We start from the raw sequence: 26,159 nt of genomic DNA, 5'->3' as shown, positions 1-26,159 counted from the left end.
GCTGCCTGTTCCATACCCCCCCTACTCCTCATCTAGCCTTTTAGGGGTACAAACAATAGTAATTGGGGCCTAGTGTGGTTGTGTACGTGTGATATACATACACTTTTTTTGGATCATATTTTCTATTCCGCTATTTAATCAAAAACCTTTGGGGATCAGTTAAATTGGGGGATAGTCTGTGTTGGTACGTGTGAGAGAGATCCACCTTTCCAAGTTGTTGGGGTTCATCTCATACTTCTGAAGGTTTGAGGGTGCTGCCTGTTCCATACCCCCCCTACTCCTCATCTAGCCTTTTAGGGGTACAAACAATAGTAATTGGGGCCTAGTGTGGTTGTGTACGTGTGATATACATACACTTTTTTTGGATCATATTTTCTATTCCGCTATTTAATCAAAAACCTTTGGGGATCAGTTAAATTGGGGGATAGTCTGTGTTGGTACATGTGAGAGAGATCCACCTTTCCAAGTTTTTGGGGTTCATCTCATACTTCTGAAGATTTGAGGGTGCTGCCTGTTCCATACCCCCCCTACTCCTCATCTAGCCTTTTAGGGGTACAAACAATAGTAATTGGGGCCTAGTGTGGTTGTGTACGTGTGATATACATACACTTTTTTTGGATCATATTTTCTATTCCGCTATTTAATCAAAAACCTTTGGGGATCAGTTAAATTGGGGGATAGTCTGTGTTGGTACGTGTGAGAGAGATCCACCTTTCCAAGTTGTTGGGGTTCATCTCATACTTCTGAAGGTTTGAGGGTGCTGCCTGTTCCATACTCCCCCTACTCCTAGCCTTTTAGGGGTACAAACAATAGTAATTGGGGCCTAGTGTGGTTGTGTACGTGTGATATACATACACTTTTTTTGGATCATATTTTCTATTCCGCTATTTAATCAAAAACCTTTGGGGATCAGTTAAATTGGGGGATAGTCTGTGTTGGTACGTGTGAGAGAGATCCACCTTTCCAAGTTGTTGGGGTTCATCTCATACTTCTGAAGGTTTGAGGGTGCTGCCTGTTCCATACCCCCCTACTCCTCATCTAGCCTTTTAGGGGTACAAACAATAGTAATTGGGGCCTAGTGTGGTTGTGTACGTGTGATATACATACACTTTTTTTGGATCATATTTTCTATTCCGCTATTTAATCAAAAACCTTTGGGGATCAGTTAAATTGGGGGATAGTCTGTGTTGGTACGTGTGAGAGAGATCCACCTTTCCAAGTTGTTGGGGTTCATCTCATACTTCTGAAGGTTTGAGGGTGCTGCCTGTTCCATACCCCCCCTACTCCTCATCTAGCCTTTTAGGGGTACAAACAATAGTAATTGGGGCCTAGTGTGGTTGTGTACGTGTGATATACATACACTTTTTTTGGATCATATTTTCTATTCCGCTATTTAATCAAAAACCTTTGGGGATCAGTTAAATTGGGGGATAGTCTGTGTTGGTACGTGTGAGAGAGATCCACCTTTCCAAGTTTTTGGGGTTCATCTCATACTTCTGAAGATTTGAGGGTGCTGCCTGTTCCATACCCCCCCTACTCCTCATCTAGCCTTTTAGGGGTACAAACAATAGTAATTGGGGCCTAGTGTGGTTGTGTACGTGTGATATACATACACTTTTTTTGGATCATATTTTCTATTCCGCTATTTAATCAAAAACCTTTGGGGATCAGTTAAATTGGGGGATAGTCTGTGTTGGTACGTGTGAGAGAGATCCACCTTTCCAAGTTGTTGGGGTTCATCTCATACTTCTGAAGGTTTGAGGGTGCTGCCTGTTCCATACTCCCCCTACTCCTAGCCTTTTAGGGGTACAAACAATAGTAATTGGGGCCTAGTGTGGTTGTGTACGTGTGATATACATACACTTTTTTTGGATCATATTTTCTATTCCGCTATTTAATCAAAAACCTTTGGGGATCAGTTAAATTGGGGGATAGTCTGTGTTGGTACGTGTGAGAGAGATCCACCTTTCCAAGTTGTTGGGGTTCATCTCATACTTCTGAAGGTTTGAGGGTGCTGCCTGTTCCATACCCCCCCTACTCCTCATCTAGCCTTTTAGGGGTACAAACAATAGTAATTGGGGCCTAGTGTGGTTGTGTACGTGTGATATACATACACTTTTTTTGGATCATATTTTCTATTCCGCTATTTAATCAAAAACCTTTGGGGATCAGTTAAATTGGGGGATAGTCTGTGTTGGTACGTGTGAGAGAGATCCACCTTTCCAAGTTCGTTGCCTCTGGGCAGCCTGGCACACATGAGCGATTACATGCTGCAGTGTCTCCACAACGACCGCCGAGTTGCCCACATTCTAACTTGTGCTGATTACTGGGTGGCCACGCTGCTGGATCCCCGTTACAAGGACAACGTACCGTCCTTAATTCACTCACTGGAGCGCGATCGCAAGATGCGCGAGTACAAGCGCACGCTGGTAGACGCCATGCTGCTGGCATTCCCATCTGACAGCGGGGCCACAGTGGAAGCACAAGGCAGAGGAGGAGGAGGAGGAGGTCGCCAACGCAACCAGGGCACCGCCAGCACCTCAGAAGGCAGGGTTAGCATGGCCGAAATGTGGAAAAGCTTTGTCAGCACGCCACAACAAACAGCAGCACCAGCAGCTCAGATGGAACGTCTTAGCAGGAGGCAGCATTTTACCAACATGGTGGAGCAGTATGTGTGCACACGCCTACATGTAGTGAATGACGGGTCTGCCCCCTTCAACTTCTGGGTCTCCAAATTGGGCACATGGCCTGAGCTTGCCCTTTACGCCTTGGAGGTGCTGGCGTGCCCTGCAGCCAGTGTATTATCTGAACGGGTATTTAGCACGGCTGGGGGCGTTATAACAGACAAGCGCAGCCGCCTGTCCAGAGACAATGTGGACAAGCTCACGTTCATTAAAATGAACCAGGCATGGATCCCACGGGACTTTTCCGTACCTTATGCAGAATAGCAATGGATACCGACCTTACCCACCCATTGTTCCATTTTTGCTCTTTCTCACTCTTTTGGGGTGTACCCTCATTTAAAATTTTTGAAAAGAAGCAGTGTTGGCTACCTCGTCCTCCTCCTCAGGGCCAGATTAATGTAGGGGCTATTGGAGCTGCAGCTCCAGGCCCCTACCTTTTATATAGGCCCCGGGTTGGCCATATTCACTGTTACCGCTCTTCTGTCACTTGTAAACACAGAAGTCTGGCTTCTATGCTCGCTTCCCCAGGCAGCACCCTCAGAACCTCCCCACACAGCGTGAAGGCCGGACAAGGAGGGACAGTTGGCGATGCATGGATGTGTTTATGGGCTTCAGAGACAGCATCCCATGTTGAATTAGGCATGCATGGCTGCACCCTTCCTCCTCTGGGTGCATGGCAAGGCACGGCCCTTAAGGCCCTTCAAAATCCTCAGCACCAAGCCCATGATGCTGTTAATCCGGCCCTGGTCCTCCTCCACCGCCGCTTCCACCTACACCGCCCATAGGTGTGCGCAGCCTATTGCATTAAGGTGTGCACCCCAAAGTTGAAATACACATGCATGTGTTTGCCAGCAGGGAGAGTAATGTATCGGGGCCATGTACCTGTAGGCAAGGAGAAATAGAGCAGAGCAGGTCCCAGGGAGATCTTTCCCATCTCCTCACTGGCAATGCTATGTGCCCTAGGTGATTAGGGTGTGCCCAGGCACACCCAGCACACCCTGTGCGCACGCCTATGTCACCGCCACATCCACCACCACCTCAACCTCCCTCCTACTCCATATGGGCCTCGTCCTTCAGAGATGAAGAAGAACATTTTTTTTTTTTTTCTGTTTTTTTTTGTTGTTTTAAGTTATTTCCCTATCCACATTTGTTTGCAGAGCACTTGCCATGCTCTTAATTACGTTTTGCTGCCATTTGCAGCACTCTAGCCCTTTCCTTTGGTGTTTTAGAGCCATTTTAGTGCCTTAAAGTTCGGGTCCCCATTGACTTCAATGGGGTTCGGTGTCCGGGAAAAGTTCGGTAAAAGTCCGGGACACGGACCCGGACTTTTTTTTAAAGTTCGGCCGAACCCGTCGAACACGGACATCTAGGTGTCCGCTCAACCCTATTAAAGACTCCACTGTTACAGTAGCGGGGCCTTAACACTACCATTTCAAAGAACTCCAAAGCTAACTGAATAGGAAAACGTCAAGCCTTGCTTAGGAAACCACTTTCAGAGCCACCCGTACCTGACTTCCATGTGAAGGTCAAATTTGTTTAGCACTTCATGTGTGCACACTGCTGGCGGAAGAGTGATGATCACGTCAGTAAAGGGAGTATCATCAATTTCTGGTTGCGTGTTGTACTTCAGGTATGTCTAGAAAGAGATGAACATAGCAAATATAGTAAGTCTTTGTGTCAATGAGAGGGTATTATAATTTAAGAAAATCCAAACAAAAAAAAGACCATAATATTTAGACTCAAATAAAAACCAATAAAATGGCAAAATTCTGTAGATCGCTTTTAAAGATGTCTTTATTTTTATAGGTCTCTGTATCTTGTTGCAGAGTTATTAGGAAGTGTAATCATATCTTGTAGAAAAACAACACTACCCAGCATGTTTCAACTTTCTATGAAGAGAGAGGTAGATTATCTATGTCATTGCTTACCTCAATCTTTTTGGTCTTAAATTTGTTTTATTTGTTTGGCAAACCTGCATGAATAACATTTGCCGTGGCTAGTTTGAGTCTCTGTCAGAGAAACGGCCATGCTGCAACTGGCAACTCTGCCAGTACTTCCAATGGCTGCAGTGGACTCAGGCCATAGACTCATTGTCAGTGAAATGGCTGTGCTGCAACTGGCAACTTTGCCAGTACTTCCCATGGCCGCAATGGACTCAGGCCATAGACTAATTCACTGGCCTATAAAAGGACACTGCTCAGCCCATCAGATTGCTGGATTGTCTTCAGCTCTTCCTGTTTCCTGAGCATTGCTACTTCCTGGATTCCAGTTTGACCCAGCTTGTTCCTGACCTGTCTGCTCTCTCTCCTGGCTTTGACCCCCGGCTTCGTCTGACCATCCGATCCTGCTCCAGCGTTTGACCCTCGGCTTGTGTGACCATCCCTGCTCTTTTGCCCTCTGCCTGACTTCTAGTGTACCGATCCCGGCTTGCTCAATGGACTTGCTTCTGCTCAAATCCCCTTGTCTTGGCGCCTGTTTGGACTGATACCTGTGTATGACCCTCGGCCTGGCTTTTACCTGCACATTGCTTGATTCCCTGGAGGCCCTGAAAGTTGTTCCAGATACCCTTGTGAACCTTTACCTGCACTCCACAAGCATCCAGTGCTCCTTGGGACGCGTCACCTCCTGTCCCACTTCCAGGGGTGATTCGCACCGAGCTGCAAGGGAAGCCCTCTCAGCATTTCGGCCTCTACCAAAAAGTGATCTGACAGTCTCATAACCAGGAACTCTTTCCATGTGTCTGATGTGCTAGTTAACACCAAATGTTACCTATTCTACATGAGACTCCAATCATTGCTTCTTTGTTGAACTATAACATGTAGATATTTCAGGAGTTTTTTTTTCTTTAGAACAATCTACATTTAAAATCTAGATGGCATATTTGGCCCTCATGGCAATACAAATAGAATTTTTGATTAACCATAAAAACCTTTTGAAAAACTGGATTATGGAATAGTATTCAGGCACATTAAGTAAGGCTGTTGCCTACAGGAGATTAAACACTGGCAAAACAAGCTGTAGAACAGCCAAGTAGTAAACACTCCCATTCCTCGCATGCCTCAGGTGTGTTAGCAAGCAGTAGTAAGAGTGGTTCATAAAAACAGAGGGGAGGGACCTTTGTCCTGTAATGTACTTCAAGAAAAAGATTTTATAGTAAGTCAAAAACCCTATTTTCTTAATCATTACAGGACAAAGGATAAGTATTCAGGTACATTGGGATGTCGAAAAGCAGTTCAACTGAGGGGTGGGCAACAGAGCAATCAAATTCTAACAGGCCAACAAAATCAACAGGTTAGCAGAAGGGGCTTAACAGAGAAGCCTTAACAACCTCATTACTGAAGTCGGTATAAGCTGAGGCCTGAACATCCTACAAACGAACATGTAAACAGAAACCCAGGACTGGCAGCTATGAAAATCTGATATAAACAGATGTCTAATGCTGAAAAGCCCATGAAGCACTTACTGATCTAGTAGATTTTGCTTTGACTGGTAGAGAAAAAATCTTGGCATTACGGTCATACGCTTCAATGATGAGTTGGTGATTTGACCTAGCGATAGTTGAAGTAAGTTGTCCCCTATAGGGACCTATAAGAGATAGCTGAGTTGTTAAAAGGGAGATGTAGGAGAGAGATAAATGAAACAATGCATACAACATCCACATAATGGTGGAAAATCAACTTGGGGTGTTTAGGAGCAGGACAGAGGGATCTTAGAACAATGTCCCAGTTATGGTAAAAGGATAATACCACCTTGGGAAGGAAAGATGCCCTGAGCCTCAAATCAAATCAGTCGTGTCATTGTGTAGCACATAAGAGGTTTGTTTTACAGGTTAACATCGCCAACTCAGAAACGTGCCTTGCCGAAGTGATGGCAATAAGAAAGGAAAACTTGCGAATAAGGATAGACAAAGGAATATACCTAATAGGTTCAAAGTGCAGTCTTTCAAGAGCTGACAGAGTCAGGTTGAGATCCTACATAGTCACTGGGAAATGTACGGAAGGAAAAATGTGAGTGAAACCCTGTACAAAGTCCTTCACTAAAGAGTGAAAGCAAGTGGCCTCTAAAAAAAGAGCAGCTAAAGCCAAGATTGACCCTTGATGATACTTAAAGGTCAATTTCTGATCCTGACTAAACTGGAGAGAAGACAAGATTTGTCCCACGCAGAACTTCCTGGGAGGGAATTTCCTTCTTTCACACCAAGAGAAATATGCTATCCAAGTGTGATAGCAGATTTTGTGCAACATGAATTTCCTAGCTTTCAAAGGCATAGGGATGACCAAATCCAATGACCCCTGTCCCTTAGGGCCTAGTTTCAACATCTAAGCCAAAGGTGTTTCAAGACCACTGTCGCATGTGGGCCTCCTCCTTCCCGCCACTGGCTGTGCAACTAACTGTGTCACAGATGCAGCCTAGTGGATTACCATTTTAAGGGAACTGGGCTGTATGGAACATAATGGACTCCCTTCAAAACATGGCCAAAAGCCCAAGTTACCACATCTAAGGTCCAGCAAGGGCTTTGCGGCCCCCTCCCCCCAGGCACATCAGGGAATGAAGAGGCAGGATCCAGGGAGTATGCCATTGCTACCAGTCTCTGTCCCTCTGGCGGATATACCCCCTAAGGGGTCTGCAAGGACAGGGTTCCACCAGACGGAAAACAGCCCTTTACCTGTAAAGCAGATGACTTAACACATTGCACCATAGGGACCTGGCCCCACTTCCTCTTCTCCAGCTATTGATTCTGTGACAATGTTGAGGCTGATCTGGAAAGCTGCAAAATAAACCCATTCTGCCTATGCAAACTCTTTAGAAACTTTCTAGATTAAAAATGAGTCTTGATAAAAAAGAAAATGTTTTTCTTTTCTCAGAAGAGAGTAGGTGTTTGTTCTCTCAGGACACTAGCAAACAAATGAGGCATGCTCGGAGTGGGAGGGGTTATACTGAGCTGTTCTACAGCTTTGTTTTGCCAGTCTCCTGATGGCAGCAGCATAACCCAATGTACCTGAATAGTCATCCTGTGTCTTGTAACATATTCCAAGAAAAGGATTTTCAATAAATATTATTTTTACAGATGGATACCTTTACACTATTATGTTTAATCCTATAATTCTCAGCAACAGTTGGAAATGAATGTGGTATATAGCAGGAGTAACTTTCCATCCCGCATACGACTATCTTCAGGGTTAAACTATGTATCCCTAAACAATTATACAACTAAGCCAAGAATAAAAAAGCTATAACATTTTAAAAACAGCTAATAAAAACATGCATAACACATACGTAAATGTTGCTATGTACAGCATTATTAGATCTATCTACTTTCATATATCTACAATGGTCTCACTGCTTTTTCCCAGACTTCTGCATCTCAAAGCTTCACCTGCTATGAAAGGTATTAATTGGCAATCAAGTTTGAAAAGATCCCTGCAGGCATGCATACATTAAGAGTAGGTTCAAAAAAAAAAAAAAAAGAGTAGGTTCACCTTTTCCCCAAAAAAAAAAAGTGAACTTACACTCTTTACTCTCCTCAACACTCTAATGCCTGCTGTACCCACCTCCATTGATGATTAAATCTCATTACCCACCTGGCTGGTGCAGGGGTCTGGGGATTTGAAAGCCAAATGATTTACCCCCTTCTTCCCTTAAGGACACCAGGACAGATCAGAGCGATTCTGATTGATCAAAGCGGTTACGTGCCACCCCCTGACTAATCAGAATTACTGACCAAGTAACAGCTAATCACCCAAGGTAAGTGCAGCAGGGATCAGAGGGGTGGGGAGGGTGTAGGACCTTAGCTCTGATGGGGAAATGTCATATTTCCTTATTAAAATTTTCTTACAATATCTAATAAAGCCTCCAAAGCCTGGTTACCTTAGCTGACTTCATACTAAAGAATGGCATTACAAACTTACTACACATTTTATTTTTTGGGTAGAAAATAATTATAATCCATGTCAGCTTTTTTTGCCATCTGTGTCCCATTAGGGAGAGTTCCCTTCACTTCCTGTCCCATAGCCAGAACAGGAATTTAGAGGAAATTCTTCCAAAGTGAGAAAAATCTGGGTTTTCTCCAGGTTTAACAGAACTAATGTTCCCATTGGAAGATTTCTCCTCTATTCCTGTTCTGATAATATACATTTTGGGATTTTCTTTTACTTTCACATTTGGTTATAATGGTCACAAGGACACATAGCGAGGGTGAATCTACCTAATGGGTGCAAACACAGCAACAAAAAACTGACAGGTGTTCTAATCCCTCTGCATTCCAAAACAAAAAAAAGTTTTGCCTTTAGTTATACTTTAACTAGATCCCGCCCGGTCTGAAGAAGAAAGATGACGGCCGGGCGGGATTTTTGTAGTGTCGGGTGGGCGCCATGTGACATCCTCCTGGAACATGCTGCGCTCCAGCACGATCTGTCACCACCTGTGTCCACCAGACACAGCCGATGGCAGATCACTGTAATCTGCCACTGCCAGTACAATGTGATCGCTGTGATCAATCACAGCAGATCACGACAACTGTAAACAATGAATGGCTTAGATTCATGCCATTCATTGTGTACAATTGTGTTGCTAGCGGTGATTGGTCACAGTGATCACATGGTACAGATAGGGTAATTCACAACCCATCTGTACCATGTGATTAACTGTGGCCAATCACAGCTAATCACAACAATACGCACTGACTGAATACGTTTCATTAAGTAAAAATGGTTGCTAATAACAGTGAAATTCATCAGTATAAGCAATTTATAATGTGTAAAAAAATAAAAAATAGGTACAGTGTTGCATGACAGCGTAATTGTCATTCAAAGTGTGACAGCGATGAAAGCTGGAAATTGGCCTGGGCAGGAAGGGGGTGAAAGTGCCCAATATTAAAGTGGTTAAATAAATGTAATATATTTTGTTTTCAGTACAAGGACGAGTACCTTTGAAAACATTTGGGTGAATATTCTAAGTAGGTTTTCCCCAAGAAGATCTGTTAATGATCATTACCTGCTATATAACAGGTTCACTACTGACCTGAACATAGGCACATCCATTTCCTGTTGCAGTAACTGTATATACTCCTGAAGTATCTGGTAAATGTTCTCTTTGTAAAAGCAGGCGGTTGGTCTTGTCCACATGAAATATCCTCTGGAACCCAGACAATGACCTAATGGATACAGTGAGATCTGTTGTGTCCCTGTAAGTGGCCTTTGCAAATTTGGTAAAAGCTTGAAGTCCAACCACCATATCCTGTTAAAGATTGGCAACATATATAAAGTCTGCAAGTGACTTAGATTTAGATACAGAAACCATCAAACTAGTACTGTGTCATGCAACAATTTTATTTCCATATGGGTAACGTGACTGTCACTGAGTCCTGGTTCACACCAGTGCGACTTGTCATGCAATTTTGGACTCGAAAGTCGAATGACAAGTCGCATCCCATGTACTGTATTTCAATGGGTTCATCTTAATTGCCACAACTCAAGTTGCAGCGACAAAAATAAATAGTTCCTGCACCACCTTTGCTTAACTCTCAGTGCAACTGAGTCTATGGTCCCATAGACTTCTATTGCCTCGTTTCCACTGAGTGGATCTGTTCGGGTCGGTTCGGTACGGTACGCTATTTTGAGTATTTCCATTATGAAAGTGGCCCATACAACCGAACCAAACCGCACCATTCCTGGTCCTCCTTCAGATGTAGGGCCATAGGAAATGGTACGGTTAGGGCAGAGCTACTGGCGTCACACGATACATTCCACTGATTGGTGGACAGGGAAATGTCAATGCTCACGTCAAACGAAAAGCTCAGTCCAGATAATAGTCCAGACTTGCAGTGGAAACGCTCACCTAAATAGGCCGGACCATTATAACCCTTCCAAACTGTACCGACCCGAACCGTTCCGCTCAGTGGAAACGAGGCATATGTTATCCCACAGAGGTTGCATCAGAATAGAGAATATATAAGTATGCCACTTTGAAGGATCTTTTTTTTTAACCCTCTCCTCACTGGTCATCCTTGCTGCCTAAAAACTTTCTTCCGACCACATCCCATTCACACTTGATCATAAATGAATTGCACGTTCCAGCTCACATTTTTTGTCCATTGTTTACACCAAAACACCCATTCACTTAGCTGGGCTGCCCTACAAGGAACAAATGCCCCAAAGTAGCTAAAGAACCTTTTCAGTCATGGAGCGTCACACATTTTGGCACATTTGCAGTATGTTTTATCACACAGAAAAATGCACATCTGCTAACTATGATTGGGGTGTCATTAACAATGCCTGCAACAGCCTGCATTCACATTTACGCATTTCTGAATGCACAGCAACCTGCACAGAAAACGCACACTTTGCCAAATGTTTCAGAACTGCTCGGCAAGCAGGCATTAAAAAAAGGCTGCGGTCACATCTGTGTATTTCTAAACGTGTGGCGACCCACACAGAAAATGCACACACCGTGTTTAAAAATACACACGTACGCATCTGTGCGATTCTGGCAGCACAAGTCATACAGAAATTGTGCGCGTTTTGCTGTACGTTTCAAAATAACGCACAGAAACATGCATCGTGGTTGCGTTATCATTTAGGCTGCATTCGCATCTGTGCATTTCTGAAAGCGCGGCAACTCGCACAGAAACGCACCCTTTGCTGTGCGTTTTGGAAACCCACGACCAGCTTGCATTGCCATTTAAGTTCACATTTGTGTGTTTCCAAACGTGTAACAACCCACACAGAAATTCACACTTTGCAGTGCATTTCAAAAACGCGCACTTTGCCAGAAATGTGCATCCCACTTGCGTTACCATTCATTTGCATCTGTGCATTTCTGAATGTACAGCAGCCTGCAAGAAAATGAATGCTTAGTGGTGTATTTAAAAAATGAGCAGTAATGTGTGTCACATTTACGTTACCATTTAGGCTGCGTCCTCATTTGTGCATTTCTGAACGCATGGCAATCTGCAAGAAAATGCACACTTTGCCATGCATTAAAAAATGTGCAGCAATGTGCGTCACGCTTGCATTACCATGAAGGGCGTTTTCATTTGCGTGTCTTCTCGAAGCGTGGCAACCTTCACGGAAAACGTGCACTTTTTCGTGCATTTCAAAAATGCGTGGCAACATGCATTGCACTTGTGTTACCATTTGTTCGCATCTACGCCTTTCTAAATGCATGGCAATCCACAAGAAACCATGCAATTTGCTGTGCATTTGAAAAATGCACTGGAATATCGTGTCACGTTTGCATTACCATTTAGGCTACATTAGCATTTCCAATGCGTGCATTTCAGGAACACGCATTGTGCTTGCCTTGCCATTACAGCCAAGCAAATGCGATGCACATTTGCAGTGCATTTTTGAAATGCGCAGCAAAGCACGTGTTTTCTGTGTTGGTTGCATCCAGATAAAAATGCAGCCCAATTGTTGATGAGACCCCAATCAGATTAGCAGACAAACACGCCAAAGTGTGCCCCAAAAAAATGTGACACTTCACAAATAAAGATGTTCTAGAGCTATTTTTGGGCATTTGTCGTGCATAGGCAGTCCATTCAAGTGAATAGGCTTGCCCTATGTGTGATGCACATTTATGCTTGAAAAAAGTGCAAAAAAACACTAGCTTCCGCTACGCTCAGGTGTGAAGAGAATGTGCTTGATGGGAAGTTTTTAGGCAGCAAGAATGACCAGGGAGGAGAGGTGAGGGTTAAAAAAAACAATGATCCATCAAATTCATATGGGAATGATTTTTAACTGTAAAATCGCATTGAAGTTGTTTTTCGTAGCGGTACAGCAAAATCACACTGGAAGTGGTGCTACTTTTGTGTTGCAGGTGTGAACCAGGGCTAAAAATACAATTATTTAAATCAAAAACAAATACAAAAACGTATAGTTACAGATGCATTTACATTATACAACACTGAAATAAAATACTCAATCAAATCAAATTGAGTATTTTATTTCTCATTCCTAACTTACCACTATAGAATACCCAATGTTAAAGTAGCACTCCAGGCAAACAGCAAAATGCTCATTTGAATTACATCTAGGTTTACGGCTTTACCTGCCAAAGGATTTGTAACTTTGTACAGCCAATTTTGAGATATACACATTTTCCACATTGCACAGCCAGAAAGCTGACACATGTAGATACTAATGAAGCAATTCCTCCTCCTGGTTCAGCAAGTCAGATTTCTTGGTCATCTCTCGGTCTCTTCAATGGACAGTGAAATAGCTTCACTTCCTCTGTCTAGTGTAGTGAACAGGGGGATGACCCAAGAAGCAGCAATCCAAAATCATTATGTACATTAGCAAGGATGTCCCTGACCTATTTTTAGCTAAGTGTAGGCAAGTTGGAGTTGGCTGGGAAGGGGTAAAACTTGCCTATATATTTTTTGCTTCTTCTGGGCTCTGCCTCTCTTCCTGTGTTGTAAATGAAAAAGGGGAAGGACACTGTACAATATACAGTCTGCATGGGAAGAAGACACAGACAAGACACAGCATGTAATCTTCCGCTACTACACAGAGTTGCCAAAGCGAGAGCAATAGCAGGGGCAGTAATTGACGTGGTAATCCATCATAAGGGATTGCTGTAGAGCCCCGCTGGGGAGAAGACGTGAAGACACCGGGAGCCACGGACAGCATCCAAGTCATGCTTAATGCCTATATGGACACTCATTTCCCGGAGTTATGCCTGGGCCACTACATCATGTTAGACTTGGGGAAAGGAAATTGTTCTTGCCGTATTACCATGCTGCATTCCAACAGTGAAGTTTTGTTAACCATTCTGAGCCTGTTCTGAAGTTTTTCAGGGGGGTGCATGTTGGTTCTTGCATATTCCAAAGAACCTGTAATTACACTATGGGGTATAAAGTAACACAACTACAAAAAAATTTGTTTGGCAATTCACAGAGAAGAGGAGTGCAGTTGCTATGGGTAACCAAGTACAAATTCAAGACGCCAAGCAACCAATTGTTAAAGGTGAACTCCAGCTTTTGATAAACTTTACACAGTAAAGTGCCCAGCTGGCCCAAACCAACTATGTCACTAACAGGTGGATGTGTGGTAAAACCTGTATGTAGTTGAGGCAACATACAGTATACTGCACTGTGTTCTGAGTGCGAGCCGAGACCTCCTGTCTCATACCCGGAATACCAAAGGAGTATATCTGATCGGCCCTCAGCCATTCAGAGAAAGCGTTGTATTCTAGCACTGAATGCAAAGCTTTCTGACATCATCAGCCCACCTCTCTGACTCAGCCAATCAGAGGAAGCTTTGTATTCATTGCTAGAATAAATAGCTTTTACTAAATTGCTGAGCGCCGATCAGATAGACTCTGGGTATGAGACAGGAAGTCTCAGCTCGACCCTGGAACACAGTGCGGTAAGCTGTATGTAGCCCCAGCTACATATAAATTTGTATCATATTGTTTAATCTTAAGGTATATTTTTTCAATGCTAATCATTTCTTTCTTCCGTTCTATGGAGTGTATTGTGAAGCGCAAGCTGGTGAAGCATTTCCTGTTCCGGTCTTTTCCGGGCAGGGTATTATTTAAAGCATGCTTACGGCCAGTCGCCATGCCCCTGATGACGCCAATATATGACGAACCGCATAAGGCGACACCAGACGACATGGTGTAAGCACGCTATACCCTGCGGCAATTTTTTAATCCATACCAACACGCTTTTTATGCTTTCTACTAATTGTTTTTTATGTTGAGGATAAGACTTGTGGTTATACTCACTGCTTCCGATCTGGAAGCCATCCACGATCAAGTGTGAAGTTCATTTGGCCTTGGTTTCTGCAGCGAGGGATGTAGTGTGAACCTGGCCCAGCTGTTGATCAATTAAGCTTGGCATCCCATATGCTATTATTGACCTGTCTATAATTTGAGGGTCAATCATATTTGGTTAACAGAATTGCCCCTTTCTTCACAGTGGTGTTGTGTGCCCTTTTTCACAACAGTTGGTGTAGGGATCTCTTCTGAAACATCAGTGTCCTATTACTTTCATGAACTTTATGCTGTTTTATCATTGAACTTTGCTATTTTTGTTGGCGCTGCACCCTTTGTTATATATTGTTGCTGTGGGTGTGTTATCAAGCCTTTTGGTGCTGGCTGCCAATTGTAAAAAAAATTTTTAACTAAGCGTAGACATATTATTTGCTTTTTACATATAAGTTTATACCACACATACAGCAGCCTCACATGTTAGTGAGGGATATAGTTTGTTTGGGCCAGCTTGATAAAGTAATGTAAAATGTATCAAAAAAGAGTTCAGCTTTAAGCGTGGTACCTGTTAAGGTGGTAGGTCCTCCAGTAACTAGGGGGTCAGTTTTATGGCTCCCCCCTAGCAGTCCATCTCCTATGATAACCGGGAGCAGACAAGCATTACGGAGACCTATGGCCTGGTCACGAGGTACAGGAAGGAAAGTGTTAAGTGAGAGCACACATGAGGTCTGCTATATGAGCTTGGTGGGACCCCATTCTGTTAATGGGAGTGAGGTAGCAAAGGTACACTGGACTGGTGGAGTGGGGGCGCAGGCTCAGCATGTCCCTCCTAATGCAACATATATTGGTTACAGTATGTAGTGACGTGGGAGAAGTTGCTTTTCAGAGGAACTCTGCTTTTTATTACTTAAAGCTCATCTTTAAGTCTGGAACTGCCTAATGTTTGATTCTTCATATGACCACAGTCTCCGCCTGGTCCCGGGCATTGATGAGCAAGCTCTGTGCAAGTGTTGCCCCACACGCAGGGGCAAAGTGACCCCATTCCTCACCTAGTGTAGCCCCAGAACACCCGGGGGGCACACAACTTTGAGACTTTGTATAGTTGGAAAGGATATGCTGCCACCCGGTACCCCTCCACATGAGTACCTGAAATTCCAGTTTAATATGATAAAAAATCACTAGTCCCCACAGCGGTATACATTTTCTTGTAATCTGCAATCAGATCCAGAATGAAAGTGGGATATTTATTGGTTGAGGTGTCTATGCAGTCAGGAAGAGGAGGTACTTTTTGTCTGAGATATATTTGGGAATGCTGTTAGCCACATAAAACTCTAGCAATTCTGCAACACCTTGAAAAACCCTGTATCAATTTGTAGGATGCTGATCACATCAGGACCTGTAGGTTTTGGATGGGGTATCCAGATTATAATTTGGGTAAAATGTACACAATATGCCCCTCTGAAATTTAGTAATGGTTCACACAGGTGCGATGCGGGATCCCTGCAAATCCACTGTGTGTTCCCGCATCGCACCCGACTCGCAGGCAATTCACACTGCCATATGCGAACTGCTGGGAGTGTCAATACAAAGTTAATGACACCCCCAAATTAGTTTGCATATTGCAGTGCGAACTATCAATTCAGACAGGAATTGGATCGCATAGGTGTTAAAACCCATGCGATCTGATTCTGCTGCGGACTAAAAAAAGGGTCCTGCACAACTTTGGCCCGAATGTGATGCAAAATCAGCCATACAATCTGTATGGCTGAATTCCCATTGCACAGACATGGCATTTCATTGGCATAGCAGTGCGGTGCGAATCACATGCAATGTCTAACATCGCTATAGTGTGAACCGGGAATAATGACTAATTGGTTTAGTTGAAAGCAGAGAACAGTTGCATGCCTGTGCTACACAATAAAACACCCACCATCCAGGCAGAATACTACAGCAGTAAAAGGTATATAACCTGGGCTGAGTAGAATCCACCCTGGGGTCTCTGCTTTTTCACCATCCAGTTGACAATGCTTGATGCCTCCTCAATATCTTTATGGGAAGTGGCCTCATCTGATAGTATAGCGAGTAGAACGTAGGCAGATGTCTCCACACCTCTATGACGACTGCTATACGATTTCCAGTATTTGGTCCCAGCTGAGAAAAAACAAGCACATCACACACTCAAAAAGGAGAAATTAACCAAGAAGCTATGTGGTAGATCATAAGGTCATCTTAGTAGGCCGCATATCAAAAAAGGTTTCACTTATATTGTTGAGTTTTCAAAAAATACAAAAGTGCCAGAATTGCATTATTGTGTAGAGCTGCCTCATAAGGAGCCGCTGGATTTTGGGTCCCCCTTTGTCTGCACAGCCAGGCAACAAGCATTTTCAGAAGGCACACGGTAGTTGGAAAACCAGTCCAAAGGCTTTTGTTTTTGTTACTAGGGGAAACAACTTGGATGGGGTTAGGGTGTTATGGGATGCCAAGATTTGGGTTTAAAGTAGGACTTTAGGGACAACTGCTGTCTCTGTTTTCTAAGCACAAAGTGCTTCCAGCACTTCGACTTTAGAATCTTCCCAGGCAGGGGAGAAGGTTTGCTGTAGTTGTCCCTCCTAGATGGCTAGCTGGGTATTGCACCTATTGGCTTTGGGGCTGGATAGGTAGAGGTTACTCACTTAGTCCCTTAAAAATCCTGTAGCATAAGTGGCACTTCTGCCCAGGTCCCACTTGCTTCCAGGGTGTTGTCGGGATTATTGGGGGGGTGATTAATATAATAATAATAGGTAAAAAAAATGGATTTAAAAAGCCATGTGTATTCCATATTATGCATATAAGATTCTGAATGATGCAGTTTCCATTTTGTTTAAGGTGAAGGAGAGTTCATCTGTACTTGTTAAACAAAATGTCTCTTATAAGCTTACAATAGGGTCTTATAATTTCAACAGAGGTCTTTGTATCTATGTAATCGTAAATAAGGTAATACATTGACATCTCATCAGATAACGGAAAATTAGCGAGACACCATACTAGTCTAGCTTGTAATCTTATCTGTATATAACAATGGACAATACCCCAGTATACTCTAGCAGACATTTAAAGATGAACTATATAAGTTTTTATAGATACATTATTATGCGTGAGAAGATATTAGCCATAATTATGTCATTATATTATGTAAGGCATATACATATATATTTAGGAATGTTATATCACATTTTGGGATTATATTCTTACAGTAGTAATCTTACTTAGAATTATTTTTCTAATAAGTGTAAAGACATATGTATCTCATCACTAATTACCTCATTTCAGAGAAGTTTGTGTGTAGGTCTAGTGTAAGTTTTTATGACACTATAGATCTTCCTATCCTAGTCTAGATGTCTGACAGTTATGTCAGGATTCAAATAATGAATGGACTTTCACTAGCCAGAGGTCAAAGAGGTCATCAGAAGAGTGGTAATTGTTTCTAATTATTATTTAACTATAAAATCTAATGAACGGTACGATACTGCCCTCTATAGACGAAATACCAAATGCAGTTTTGGGATTATTCAGATATTCCCATATAGAAATATTATATTGTATAAAAAATAATTATCATTGAAATGGTTTACCAGATCCAATAATTGCCAGAGAATGATGGAGATACAGATGGACATTTATTTATGTACTGGGAGTATGGACAAAGTTTTATGTTGTGTTTTGTGATTACTCTTACATATAGAGAAATCATCCTTTAATTTTATTATACATACATTGGGTTAATTATCAGGAGAGTTGTGTCTATGACCTCACCAGTTTAGGTATAGAAAATCCCAACCAATGGGAATAATGTTTCATCCCTCTGGGTTTAACTTATGGTCATTTTAATAGCCCTTTGTTCATACCATATAAAAGACCAACCCAGATGAGAGACACATTACATTACACTACTGACAACACACCTTACACTTACATCACACACGCTACTACGTCCATCTATAGACTCATCCAGACATACTCCATCTTGGTCCATCGTTCATCTGAAACTTGGAGGGAAGCCACCATCTTAAGAAAGGCATCCATCTTAGAACTCTGGTAACGACCATTTGAAGCTAGCGGCCATCTTAAGTGTGGTAAATATGCCTTGCTATGTTATTTGAGTTTATTCAATATTGTTTATTTCCTTCCTTATATGTTTTATATTGCATATTTAAGGGTAATAAGATTACAATCCCAGCCGTATAAACCATAGTAGATTTTTCTCTAAAAAGCTGATTTTTGTTTTTATACATTTTTATTAATATCAGATTTAGTGCATTATTTGCAATTTTAAGTCTTCCGTTTTGCATGGCTTATTCTCACTCCATCTGCAGTGGAATGACTTTCGGCTATGCGATTCGCAGACAATTGTGGTCTGTTTATATAGAGCACCTATGGTTTATGCTTTACCTGGAGAAAGGGTAATCTTGCTTTCGTTTTACTTTCACTTTGTTTCACTTTCACTTTGTTTCAGTTTCACTTTCATTATTAAGCTAAACATCACATTGCATTGATTATTTGAAGTTAGTATATTTTCTGTAGAGTTATCTTTTTGTGTCATTTCTTGTTTGATCATATATTGTGATTACATGTCTGGTGAATAAATATGTTATATATATTCCATACTGTAGACTGTACTCACTAAGATTGGTATATGCTTTTAAAAAGAAATTAATCAATTAAAAAGAATTCACTACATATTGATTTGTGGAAATAGACAGAGACTCTCCTTCCTCATAGATCTTTGCTTATTAACCATAAATAGACACTGCTATATTCAGAGCAGTATAAATATTCTGACATAATGAAGTTTGAGCGCGAGATATTTATTATTAAATATTCTTACAGTGTCCCAGCCAAGTTTGGGTGAGACAAGCTGAGGGTGTTACAAATTTCTTCACTTTCTGACCAGAATCTGGAGGGAAGGAAGTTCTCTACCTCCCTTAACAGACTTTGAGCAGCTGTGATCATCGCTGACCCCTCTCCAAAATGGCTTATTAGTCACATATGAACTGATTACACACCTGCCTCATCACCTCCAGATTTGGACACAACTTTCACAGTACAAAATAGAGAGAGGATCCAGAAACGTACTCTTTTGCCTCTATTGCACGCAAAATCCAGGAAACGGGATTTAAAATTACATCTTGCTGGTACAGAGTCCCCCTGTTACAGATGCTCTTTCCATAGTCCTCTCCAAGATGTTGTCGATGTTTATAACAGGAGGGCTTTATGTCGCATGTTTTGAGGCTCTTCAGTACTACTTACATTCTGGAAGCAGGTGGGGACCTATCTTTCAAGTTAATAGATGATGATTTCGGGATTGACTCAGCAGCCTTCCTTCTCTTCCTTCTACGTCTTGTCCTGCTATCAACAAAATGCTATAAACGTTCCCTGTTGATGAACCTGCTAAATGCAGCCAAATTGTGTTTCCCCCTTTACTGTAAAAAAATTGGTGGCACCTCTGATCAACCTCTGATTGCGTAAGATTGAGACTGACTTTTTGGAAGAAATTGTGAATTTGATTTTACATTTTCTCCTGGGTACCATGCACTGATGTCCTTGGCTGATCAAGAGTCTCTTCAGGGCTCTGATCCTAAACACCGACCTCTGCTATGTGGAGGTATCGGGTGGAAGGCTTCCACCAGGGACCCCAATGCCTTCTGACCCCTCCCCCCCCGGTTTCTTTTTCTTTGCCCCCTCTTAACCTACTTTCTCCATGCTTTGTTTCTGCTTGTCTTCTTTTCCATTTCCAGACTTCTACGTAATAACTTTTATACCTTCTCATTTTAAATTTTATTGCCAATATAATCTCACACACTATGGGCTTTTTCCTGTTCTGCTCCTACTGACCTCCCCGAGAAGAGTCTTGAATTCTATGTTGCCTCTTCCCTATGGCCAATGGGATATGTAGCTATATTTGATAAGAATGATACTCAATGCTTGGTCAGTTTCCACATTTCTTTTGGTCCAAGTTATTGTTTTTGTGAAATTGTCAACTTTGCTTGGTCTATGCACTTATACTGTACATTCTTTCTATTGTTGGGACATTTTATTTATGTCTTTTTCCTAAGTACTTACCTTTTATAAAATCTTAAAGAATTAAAAAAAAATGTTTTTATTGAAAGCAACTTCTATTTAAAAATGTAATATAGAATCCTTGTGAAGTAAACAATTACCTTTCCTACTATCCATGTTACCAAACTCCAGTGTGTTACAGAGAGAAGCTTGCTCAAAGATCTTTGTTATCCAGAACAACTACAGGTGTTTAGGATGCAGGCCCACGGCTGTATGCTGTTGGTCCTTCCACTGCCATGCCCCATACATCACCACTATGTGCTGTAGTGACATAGTAGCTGTTGGAGGAAACCACAGGGCCCAACAGAAGTGTCAAATGTACTTCTCTTTTCAACAGAGTGGGGTGTGGCAGCAGGATAGGTAGGTGTTAATTGTTTGCCTTGCAAGGAACTCTCTATTTAATCTTTTTGAGGGTGGTTTTAAAACAGATCTACACTGCATCTGAGGACCACAAACCAAACATGCTATTTAATTCATTTTTAATATTCAAAGCAAACACATCCATACATCCACGTCTCCATGCTTTATTTTGTTTAGAATTCACTTTAAACCCCCCCCCCCCTTTTTGTTTTTCTCTTTTCCATTTTCATGAATTCCTTTGGAATGAAAGCTGCATTCCTACTCTGCTACTAATCTATCCCCTTTCCTTCCCTTTTTGGATTTTATTATTCTTTGGTTTCGGGTTCTCATCCTAGATACTCCATGACCCTCCTCCCTATCTTTTGTAAAACGTGGTAATCAATGGCTACACATAAAACACCTACTCATCTCATTCTAGGTATGACTTGCGTACAAACCATGCAAAATTTCAGATGCTTCAGATGTCATGCCTTATTGCACATAATGGAAGACTGTTATTATTAACTTTGTCGATTCCATGGCAAATTTACTCTATGTGATCAAATCCTTTTATTAATGAAAAATGTTAAAATAAAAAAATAAACTAGAAAAACCCCTAGAATCTTGAATAAGGGCAGATAATTCATGTATCATTTACTTCCTGGAAATCATCTCCCCTTAGCTCAGGCACGCAGGCAGGAGGGTGTGTTTAGCTGAGAAAGCCCCTCCTCCTTTCCTCCTGAAGATACCTGTAATATATGACATAATGCCTGGAAACAAGGAAGTAGCTAAAAATTAAAAAAAAAAAAAAAAAGTTTAAAACAAGTAAATGTTATACTCTTCTAACTATGTACTAATGCTAGCTGCATAAGGATAAAAAATAGCCAATGTTGATTGAGAGAGTGAAGTTTCACTTTAAAGGGTTAATCCACCCAAAACTTGTATTTCAGTCTTTCACGACAGATCTTTATAAACTCACATATCTTACATTACTAAGGGAATTCAGAGGTGAAATCTCCGCTCCTGAAGTTCAGAGTCTACATATTTTCTACAAAAACACCCCTAGGGTGTCAGAAACACAGCCAACAAGGGAGATTTTACTGCAGGAATCCCCAAGGAATCAATGAGTCCATCATATGACATGGCCTAATAGGTCACACCAGTGGCGGCTGGTGCTCCATGGGCCCGGGGGGGCGGCAGACTGGGCGCAGTGCTCTGCAACCCGAGCCCACCCTTTTTTTAGCCTGTGAGAGCCTCTGGCTCTAATCACATGGTTAAAAAAAAAAAGCCCCATTGAACTCCATGCGTCCGGCGCCCCGCATGTAGATTAGGGGGCCGGACGCATGGCTGGGGCGGGGGGTGGCGCCCCTGCGCCCCATATACACCAGCCGCCACTGGGTCACACCTATAACTAGAACAGGACCTTAGGATGAACTTACCCTTTAAGACAATTACAAATACAACTTTGTGCACTCATGGGATTACCTGTTTTTTCAGCACTTTTTTCTAGGCTCTCCAGCATCTGTTTTCTCAGGTCCCCATCTCCTGATAAGGTAAAGGCGTAGGCCATCAGAGCCTGGGTGTACGTACTGTTTACTGTTTCAACTGAATCCTTCAAACATTTCAGTGCTTTATCTACCAGCATGTCCTGTAAATAAATCACAGAATGAGTGCCCATTCACACCTATGTACTACAGAAATGCACACTTTATAAATGGTGCATTGCCATTTATTGTTATTGGCACCCCAACACATTCAACAGCAGCAGTGTACACAATGCAGTGTAGCACAATCCTCATGTGAAATCATTATAATGTACAGAAAATATACAGGTGTATTTGGTAACACACAATGAATGCAGTAACACACAGCAACTGAGCCTAAATAAAAAAACATTTTTTTTTTTTTTTTATCCCAGTGACACCCTGTCAAACTCTGACATGTTGGGTGTCACCAATACGGAATGTGGAGAGAAAATCTCCGACAAATATTCCAACCTTTCTCCACGATAAGAAAAATAGCAGGAAGTGAATAGAAATCTCCCCACAGACAACAATGTAAAACTGGCTGAGATTCTAAAACTATCCTCAGCTATCCACTGGATTTGGCTGGAGTTAGCCTTTAAACATATATCAGTCTACAATATCTTTAAAGTGTATCTATAGAAAATGTCAATGCTATTCATCCTGTGAAACTGCATATATATATATATATATATATATATATATATTTTTTTTTAGAATAGAATGACCTTATACCGTAGCTCGAACTGTTCAATGCCCCTGAGTTCCATTGCCAATGATGACACCTTCTCCCTGGCTTCTTCTAGGTGCTGGTCTTTGGCCATCTTGATTGGCCAGCATGGGTTGACATAACACCAGCATATACAGTATATGCAGGAGTTCAGTCAGCCCAGAACACCAACACTGTTCTGGAATGTATACTGAGTTGCACATGAAAGGCTTAGCATACATTTTAAAGAAGACTGCCAGCAGGCAGGTAGGTTTATTTTATTACAGATTACAGAAGAGACATTGCATATCTTTGCAATTTTTTTAAAGTTAGACTTTAGTTCTGCTATAATAGGTTTATTTTATTACAGATTACAGAAGAGACATTGCATATCTTTGCAATTTTTTTAAAGTTAGACTTTAGTTCTGCTATAATAATGAAGTCACTGGATAACAAACCCATTAACAGCAACAGAGAAATGGCTCTTCACAGTAAGAGAACTCACACTGAACACTTTCCTATATTCCAGAAGAGTTATCGTTATGTACGCTGTAAGTGTCACTTCATCCTCACCCCTTTCCTGAAAAGACAAAGAAAACATGAGAACACTTAAAGTAGTTACTGATAATACCACAGCTTTTAGTACAGTCAACAAAAAGGAACTCCACTGCCTATCTTGCCCGGCCAGAGTGGTTCCTTTATTTAGTATGCTTTGTGATGTGTCTGGTTTGATGAATCCCAATTCAAGTATCCCCCCCTTTCCACCTTACTGCACCCTGCCCACACCTAAATATTAATAAATCTAAGTATAAATACCTTAATGTTAGGACATATGAGCGCCATTGTATATGGCCCTACTCGGTGAGTCCAGGCTGCATGACGACACTAGCTTGGACGAGTTTGTCCATAATGCCACTAGAGAAGGGCGGTGACCAGTAATAGAAAAGTATTGCATTTTGATTTTTTTTTTAACACAGGAAAGATGGACCCTGGAGTTTGGCTTTAAATATAGTACTTTTTGCTACTGCATGTTCATGAGAGCTTTGTATCATATCTGTTAGTAAAAGTCAACATTTTTGTCTTATTACAATATGCAGAAAGAATATAATGTTTCAAAATTTGTATTTTTTATTATTTAGCCCTGGAGGGGCGCCTGAGAATATGCCAAGATCCTCCAGCTAGTACAGAAGCCGCCAGTCACAAGCACAGTCTCACACATACTGACAATAATGGAGAAGAACTTGAACAGGAGAGGGGATTAGGTTCACAGGATACTACTCCAAAACAATAATATCAATCAATGGGAGGACAAGCCGCAAACCAACCTACCTGTATGTCGGCTTGAAGAAGTGATTGTACCGGGATGATGCCTGCAGCTAGAGGCATCACCCCGATACCATTTTTAGAGCCTGCGGTCGGCTTTCTGGAGATAACAACCGATGCGACTCAGCAGCCATTATACCAGCGAGAGGGAGGGGACGTTCACACGCACCCCATAGGCACTTAACCCTTTGATCGCCCCTGGGTTAACCCCTTTCCTGCCAGTGTCATAAGTACAGTAACAGTGCATATTTTTAGCACTGATTACTGTAGTAATGTCACTGGTCCCCCCCAAAAGTGTCAAAAATGGCAGTTAGGGGTCCGATCTGTCTGCTGCAATGTTGTAGTCCTGCTAAAAATCGCTGATCGCCGTTATTACTATTAAAAAAATTAAATACATAAAAATTACCTAAATCTTTCCCATAGTTTGTAGACGTGATCACTTTTGCACAAACCAATCAAAATATGCCTATTGGGGTTTTTTTTTTTTACCAAAAATATGTGGCAGAATACAATTTGGCCTAAAATGAGGAAAAATTTTGATTTTTAAATCTTTTTTTTGGGAAGAAAGTGAGCAGAAAGTGAAAAATATATATATATTTTTTTCAGAATTGTCACACTTTTTTTGTTTATAGCACAAAAAATAAAGATCGCAGAGGTGATCAAATACCACCAAAAGAAAGCTCTATTTGTGGGAATAAAAGAACATTAATTTTATTTGGGTACAAAGTCGCACGGCCGCATAATTGTCTGTTAAAGTAACGCTGTGCCAATTTACAAAAGATGGCCTAATCGTTAAGGAGGAAAATCTGCCGGTCCAGAAGTGGTTAAATAAAGTGCTCGATTCAATAGTGCAATATAAAATGATAGCTCTTAATTCAGTGATAAATCTCAGTGGCATGCTCCCTTCATATGGTCCCGCACTCACCCCTAGCAAGGGTCAAACAAGCATGACAAGTTTGTAAATCTGTCATGCAGTGCAGGAGAGACCACAGATTTACAAACTTGTCATGCATGTTTTACTCTTGCTGTCGGTGAGTGCCGGACCATAGGAGTGGAGCATGCCACTGAGATTTATCACCGAATTTAGAACTATCATTTATATTGCACTATTGCAGAAAGCACTTTATTTAAAAAAAAATGTATGCACTGGACTTTGAATTGCAAATATTTTTTATATATATATATATATATATATATATATATTTTATATATATTTTTTTGATTTATTAATTTTTATGCACAAGCATGTTTTTTATGCACAATCATGTTTACGTATTAGCCTAAAAATTGAATTGAATTTATATAGGTTATGATCAGATAGGAGGTTTTGTATGCACAGAACAGGTGTTTAGTGGCAGCGCTGTAATTTCTCTGATTATTAAGTGCAGCATTAAATGTACTGAGAATCATTAGTAAATTAACAACTCAGAGGAAGAAGAAATGGCACTTGCATGCCTTGCATGTAATCGGTCAAATGTCGGCTCACGCATCTGGGATGGGGAGCCTCTTCCTACAACCTACAGCCTGGAAAGTCCGAATGTTAGGCTGGAAGACAGCTTGGATGAGGAAGTGGAAACCAACAAGATGGGGGAGGGCTTCTTGTGGGATGCAGATCAGATCAGGAAGTGATGTCACTGGGATGTCAGGAAGCAGAGCTATGCATTTCAAAGCGGCCTAAGCCTCTTTTTCAATGGTCAGATGCATGAACCGACAGCTTACGGATTACATACAAAGAATGCCACTTCTTCCAATGTGATTTGCTAATTTACTAGT

The 26,159-nt window shown here is 41.7% G+C and overlaps 1 protein-coding gene across 1 annotated transcript in view; it reads right to left on the bottom strand.

Moving 5' to 3' along the window:
• LOC309564235 (alpha-2-macroglobulin-like protein 1) overlaps positions 1-26,159 on the bottom strand; it is a 351,540-nt gene that overhangs the window by 35,282 nt on the left and 290,099 nt on the right. Inside the window, exons 28-32 of the mRNA XM_082268861.1 lie at positions 23,569-23,684; positions 22,317-22,479; positions 16,366-16,547; positions 9,705-9,920; positions 4,193-4,320 (exon numbers count right to left, since the gene is read on the bottom strand). Coding sequence (XP_082124987.1) covers positions 4,193-4,320; positions 9,705-9,920; positions 16,366-16,547; positions 22,317-22,479; positions 23,569-23,684 — 805 coding nt within the window. The remainder of the gene's footprint in view (positions 1-4,192; positions 4,321-9,704; positions 9,921-16,365; positions 16,548-22,316; positions 22,480-23,568; positions 23,685-26,159) is intronic.

Source organism: Pelophylax lessonae (genome assembly GCF_965119305.1).
Source record: "Pelophylax lessonae genome assembly, chromosome: 9".
Lineage (NCBI taxonomy): Eukaryota > Metazoa > Chordata > Amphibia > Anura > Ranidae > Pelophylax > Pelophylax lessonae.
The sequence above is the reverse complement of the archived record's forward strand: the minus strand, read 5'-3'. Positions and strand labels throughout refer to the sequence as shown.